The 6,000-nt window shown below is 40.7% G+C and overlaps 1 protein-coding gene across 1 annotated transcript in view; it reads left to right on the forward strand.

Moving 5' to 3' along the window:
- ARHGAP20 (Rho GTPase activating protein 20) overlaps positions 1-4,480 on the forward strand; it is a 63,266-nt gene extending 58,786 nt beyond the window's left edge. Inside the window, 5 exon segments of the mRNA XM_061457718.1 lie at positions 81-270; positions 753-864; positions 2,427-3,442; positions 3,444-3,503; positions 3,505-4,480. Coding sequence (XP_061313702.1) covers positions 81-270; positions 753-864; positions 2,427-3,442; positions 3,444-3,503; positions 3,505-3,531 — 1,405 coding nt within the window. The 3' untranslated portion in view covers positions 3,532-4,480.
- The last annotated feature ends 1,520 nt before the right edge of the window (positions 4,481-6,000 follow it).

Genomic DNA, 6,000 nt, shown 5'->3' on the forward strand with positions numbered 1-6,000 from the left:
TGACTTGCGTGTATCTATGGAAAATGTTTTTATTTTGCTGGGTCACTAATTTGAAGAATTACATTTGTAAATGTTTTCAGGTTAATAGAGCAGCTCCCCAGAGCTAATGTTGTTCTCTTGCGTTACATCTTTGGAGTACTGCATGGTATAGAAATGCGATCAGAAGAAAACCAGATGAATGCATTTAATCTGGCTATCTGCATTGCACCTAGCCTGCTCTGGCCTCCTGTTTCCTCCACCCCTGATATAGAAAGTGAATTTACAAAAAAGGTAAGAGATACTGCAACATAGTAAAAAAAAACAAAACAAACCAAATGCCAACCTTCATTTTATTCAGTCTTTCTGTAAAAGCAGTCAGTACCTGTTCAGATCAGGACTTGTCCTCTTATCAGGGTTTTAGAAACAGTCATAGATCCATTCTCATAATCTGCCCGAAAGAAGAGGAAGAAGATCATAAAACACTACCCAGTGTTTTATGGCAAAGTGCTTCTCTCATGAAAAAGATCTCTGATTGTGGTGACCTTTAAACAGACAGCATAGGATTGGAAAAGATGTATACCAGAATGTATACTGGGACATTCTAGTCAGGCCTAGCTGTTTTCTGCAGGAGATTGGGGGAGGAGTTCCTGGCTGTCAGGGGGCACATCGTGGATGGGCCTTTTGCTCCTGTTCCTCGTGTATATGCTGAGCTTGCCCTGAGTGGAATAATGGAATATTTGACAAAACGTCTCTTTCCCATTGCTTTGCTGCAGATTTCTAGTCTGGTACAGTTCCTCACTGAGAATTGCTGCAGGATTTTTGGAGAGGAAATTACCTCCCTGTTTGGAGAAATATTGATGACGTGCAAGAGAGAGAACAGTTCAGGTAATACAGATGATGTTTTTATCCTGTTAGATAGCTAAATTCAGCCAGGCAAAAGGTCAGCATGTTCTGTGGAAGAACGCAATTCCCCATTCATGTGGTGTTCACACATACTGCTGTTCTCTTTCCTCTGCCCAAAGTATTGGTGATAATCACTGACTCACCTTATCACAGACCTGGACCATATCACAAAATGCTCTCCCAAGAATACCTTCTCCTATTCCAGTCATCTGAGCCACTATGTTAAAAAAGGGGGAAAGGGGAAACAAAGAAAAAGAAAGACAAAAATCTTTGAAAAGGTTTCATCTCCAGTCTAGATTTTTTGGCAAGCATATGTTTTCTCAGAATATGGGGAAGTCAGTGATCAACAGTGGTTATAATACAGCTGTCACACTGTTGCCTTAGGGTTAAAAGTGTCTATTCTTCATCATCAAAAGAGAGAGCTCTCCTGAGTTTCAGTGGGACATCCAGATTTTGCTACTAGCACAGATAGATCTTGGAACTGATGACTGAAAATGTCTGACCGACTAGCTGGCAGAGCATTCCGGAATATCACTGATGTTCTTTTTCTCTCCAGCTCTGTGATAGTATCGATTTTGACTGGAGGTTTGGGTGTCTCCTTAAAATTTCCTGAAGCAGCATTTTTGTAAAATAAATTTTGGCACAGGCTGCCTATACTGAAAGTGCATTTACTCCAGCATGCCAGGCTGACTCAGTGAGGTGGTCCCAAACTCCTCATGCTTTGCCACTGGTAAAATCTTGTGAAATCCAGTGAGATTTGGCCTGCCTCCTCCCCAGGAGTGGAAGCACATGGGATCTGCTGCTCTGGGATGTGGTAGGACTGGGAGCTCAGCTCCACGACAGGTTACGGCACCTGAGCAAGTTTACAGGCATGCACTGAGGCATGGCGACTGCCCATGCGTGAACTCTGTCTGCTGCAAATGTGAGATAAGTCAGCTTAGCATAGCCCAGAGCAAAAGAGATTCAATGTAATTCCAATTATTACAATATGGAACAGGGACCAGGTGTGCACTGCTCAGTGGAAATGAGGTGACTGTGTTAAAACTGAGACTAGAATTTTCTTCATAGTGTTGCAGAGATTGTTATTTTAAGATAAAAATGTATTTTCTTGAAGACCAAAAAAGTACAAAGTATGTTGTTTTCTTCATTCATCTAAAAGAAGGAAAGAAAGGTTAGATGTTGCTTTCAATATTTAATAATGAAAAGAAAAATTCAATAAATTGCTGATTTAATACACTGCATGTAAATTATTGTTACAAATAGGTTACCTACTACTGAAGTTTCCCACTTAAACCGACAAAACCTCCAATGCTCATTTGTGCCATTATCCTGTGTTTTGTGATGAACTGTGGCTTAGCACTCATTTCAAAAACTAGACATTATCTTTTTCTGCAATTATTGGCATTTCTGCTTGAAAGAAGCTTTAAAGGGCAAATGCTCCTGAAAGCAGAGGATTTTTGCCAAAAAGAGCAATAAAGAATGCAGCTGCTTGTCAGCAGGGTGGCTCAGTCACTGATGTGTTAACACTTGGTTTGCCCTTGCAGATGCTGCTTCTCTCCATCTGAATGACTCTTCCTATGACAGCCTGGAAAATGAGGCAAATGATGAGGCTGACTCTTCTTCAAGTGACTGGATTAAGAACCGAGATCAGGACAACAGGAGCAGGGAGTCTGTCTTCACTCTGAGCGATGGTGATTCGGAGCAGACGGAGGTGGATGAAATCCAAAGTAAAACCAAATCGAAGCAGTTGACGATTTCTGTTGATGTACACCGTAAGTTTTCATCACAAGAGAACTCAGAGAATGAGTCTCTCTGCTCTAATGCACTGGGCTTCTCTTCAGCAGCTACCTCGGGCTCTCTCAAAACCTTGAGGAGACACAGGCGCTCCTCAGAGCCCACAGTTGGCCTCCCTGCCCACAGCTTTGCCCGCACTGGCGTTGGTCATGAGAAGGCAACACGCAAAGCCAGCTGTGATGTTGTCCTGTCTCATGAAGATGAAGACTACCTCCATCAGCTTCGGTCATTGCAGATGGAAGGACAAAAGCTTATCAATCAGAGCTTGATTATAGGGATTAATGTTGGTAAAAGTGACAACACAAACCAAAATGTTGAAAAGAAAGACTTGTCCCATTGCCTGCTGCCTCCAACGCTAGAGGGATTAAATATTTGCTCAGGATTTAGCTCTTCTAGCCTGTCTTCTCCTGGAACATCTCCATCGGTGTCATCAATGAGCTCTCTGGACAGTGCTTTCTCTCAGTTTTCAGATCAGTCTGTGTTTACCCCGACTGAAACCTCCTCCCCTTTTGATAGCACTTTTCAATCTCTAAAGAAACACAAAGACACTGCCGCTGAAGCGGCTGATGACTATTTGGTTACACCCACCAAGGTGCCACCATCTCCACAACCTACCAACGCTTTGGCTGAGGGGTGCTTAGTGGAACCCAGCAGGAGGCCAGCACCCCTGAAACCTGCCGATGGAGGTGACAGCTATTTGATTAAACCTGACATTCAGCCGTTACCTCTGAAAGCCACAGGAAGAGACAGACTTCATGATCCAAGATCGAAAAGGAGGTCTAGAAGAGCATTACAGCAATCCAAAGTTTGAAGAGACTGACCAAAGCTTTCTTACGGAGGAATCTTAACACTTAAAATAAACACCAGAAAGAAAATGCCTTTGGTGTTAATGTGTGTTCATTTTAAGTTTAATATCCAGGTTGTTCAAATTTAATTGAGCAGTCCCCAGATTCACAGGTTTTCTTTTTTTAGGAAACTGAGTAATGTTCCCACATAAAGCTTCGTAAGAACATTGTAAGAATAATGAAAACTGCTAAAAAGCAAGCAGAAACCTCCTGAAAATCTGTAAGGATCGCAGGAGGTAACTACAAGCAGTGCCCTGTTCTGTGAGCCTGCCAGGGCAGTGGGGTGCCTGATGGGCCTCTCCCCTTGACCACTTGTGTGTTGAGCCTTGCGGATGTGAGTCCCAGTCCTTTGTGGTTTTGATGTATCGTGTAAAGTCAGCATAGATTCCATACCTGTGGTATTATACTACTGTTCTGAAACTGATAGGTATTACCTTCATTGTCCTTCAAGGGATAAGTGTATTGTTTTCTGTATGTTTAGAAGGTATATTCGATAGGTGTAGTTATTTCTTTCACACTGCAAAAGAAAGAAAAAAATAAGCTCAAAAACATGTAAAGAGAAACGCTGAAGCTTGTAACTAACACCTCACAACTGTGTGTTTCATTTATTGTGCTTTGTTGGCTGTTCTGTTCATGTTTAAGTTGTGAATAGTTTCTTAACATTGCTGTAAATGGCATTATGAGTTGTTGCAAGCAGAACACATGTAATTTTATTATGCAGCATCTAAAACATCGTATAATATATTAAAAGTAATGCATTATCTAAATGCTTTGAGTTTGTATAATATATCCTGATAAATTTTGCTATTATATATGTTCTGAAAAAAATGTGTATTTTTGTACTTGCAAAAAAACTGCTGCTAATTTTACGAGTTCTGTTTTGTTGTTACAGCACTGGTATTGATGTGTATGCATTCAATGCTATATATTAAATATTATTTGTTATGTCATAAATTCAATTTATATTCTGTGTAATTTTTTTTAGGTGTCAGTTCTACAAGCTATTGCTAAAGCAGAAGCCCCAGTGATAACACTGCAAGTCTTGCTTGAGGAAGGACTTGCAGCAGTTTTCCTCCACTTTGGGTGGCATTGCTCATACTGTATGTCATAATCCCATTGACTTTGTAAATTTTAGCAGTATTCATTCAGACAAGAATTCCTACCCTTTTGGTCTTCATCTAGAGAGATGAGGGTGTTTTCAGCTAATGGGATGCAGTTACCAATATGGAGCTGCAGAGAGATCATTTCAGATAATAGATACAGGTTTGGGAGTAAGGAAAGGAGGGGAGCATGACACTGGGTGAGAGGAAGAGTTCTTTAATATTAGCAGGGTTATAGAGAAAGCAAGAAGGAGCAGCAGGGCTAAACTAAATAAGCCCGTGTGTGTGTGCACGCATATGGTGCTTCTGAAATTGCATTATTTCAGTCATTAGCTTTCCATTTTCAAAAGCCTCCCCCAGTGCAGTTAATACTGGCCAGTACTGGAGCTTTAGATCCAGATTCTGCTTAACTGTGCTCTCCTAAAGGTGCTTGTGCTCTTAAGTGACGGAAAACCTTTAAACACTGTCTAGTGCACTGAGACATTTCCAGGTATTATCAGCATAAAATGTTTTTAGCTCTGTATCAGACAGAGTGGATACTCTCCAGCAGGTTTGGAGGGTAGGAGGTCTGTTAAGAAAGTTAGAAATATTCTTACTTGAACATACAGAATCAGAGGGCTATTATTTTAGGCTCAAATCCTGTGAATGTTTTATCTGTAGGCAGAGCTGCATTTGGGGAGACCCATATAGTGCAGTAAACCATCATGCACTTAGAATACCAGTGTGTATAATTATGTGCGGCTCAAAGGCTTCACTGCAATTTGTTCTTTTTCATCTTTTTCATATTCAGCTATTTTAGTAAAAATGGTAATATGCCGAATCTGATCTCTAATAGTCACTTTACAAAGGTGACTGCACTGGTATGTATTTTGAGACCTGTACTCCAATAGCCCTATATATGCACCTCCTTTAAAACAAACAAGAAAAAGATGCTATTTTGAAATAAAACAGCTCTTCTGTGGTTCCTTTCAGAATGGTAAAAAGCATATTGCTGTGCTGCCAAGATTACATCAAGTAGCAAACGCTGATTCACTGCAACAATAATAAAGTTTTAGAAAAAACTCTAGTCTCTGCAATATAAATGTTCTGTCCTACAAATGATATCTTCCGGCAAGTCATTTATCTCTGCTAGTCTGAAGTGAAAGTATATCCAAGAGTGCTTCAATGTGAAACAAATTATGTGTCTGCTCTTGAGCTGTAACTAATGCTAGAGTGCTTCAGCTTTAAACATATGGTGAACAAGCTGGATGTAGATCCCGTGCAATTTGAAATGCACTTCTGTCTTACAAAGTGTATGCCCTGCTGATGCACAGGGCATGTTCTGTGACAATCACAAAAAAGAGCTCTAATGGAGGAGATCACTGTCTGCTGCTCCTCAC

The sequence above is a fragment of the Pezoporus flaviventris genome, unplaced genomic scaffold, assembly GCF_033815535.1.
Source record: "Pezoporus flaviventris isolate CSIRO_AGI_PZ_B2104156 unplaced genomic scaffold, CSIRO_AGI_Pfla_v1 ptg000025l, whole genome shotgun sequence".
Classification (NCBI taxonomy): domain Eukaryota; kingdom Metazoa; phylum Chordata; class Aves; order Psittaciformes; family Psittacidae; genus Pezoporus; species Pezoporus flaviventris.